General features: G+C 34.3%; 1 protein-coding gene across 1 annotated transcript in view; it reads right to left on the reverse strand.

The window, feature by feature from the left end:
• Positions 1–6: 6 nt before the first annotated feature.
• Positions 7–335, reverse strand: part of LOC119594472 (glutamate receptor 4-like) — a 4,855-nt gene continuing 4,526 nt past the window's right edge. Inside the window, exon 5 of the mRNA XM_037943508.1 lies at positions 7–180. Coding sequence (XP_037799436.1) covers positions 104–180 — 77 coding nt within the window. The 3' untranslated portion in view covers positions 7–103. The remainder of the gene's footprint in view (positions 181–335) is intronic.

A 335-nucleotide genomic window follows, 5' to 3' on the forward strand; every position in this document is an offset into this window, starting at 1 on the left:
GTGTACAAATAGCCCTATAACACTAATTATCTACTGATACAGTTAACTTGAAGATATTGTTCGTAGGTCCGTAGAAGTCGTTATCATATTAGGCTCGTTGTCATTACTGCGTTCGTGGATGCCGCCCGCGTGCACTTAAACTAACCTCAATAATGAACGATATTGTGGCTAGTATTATTCCTGAGGAGGTAATAACAAATGAATTAGAAAAAAATGAAAAATAGGATTAGGGGAAAAAAATCGATTAGGTGAATAATAGTGTGATAATAACGTACATCACTGATCATAGGATATAACGCATTCTTGATAACATATTAAAAACATAAACCGATCAA

The sequence above is a fragment of the Penaeus monodon genome, chromosome 34 (genome assembly GCF_015228065.2).
Source record: "Penaeus monodon isolate SGIC_2016 chromosome 34, NSTDA_Pmon_1, whole genome shotgun sequence".
Lineage (NCBI taxonomy): Eukaryota > Metazoa > Arthropoda > Malacostraca > Decapoda > Penaeidae > Penaeus > Penaeus monodon.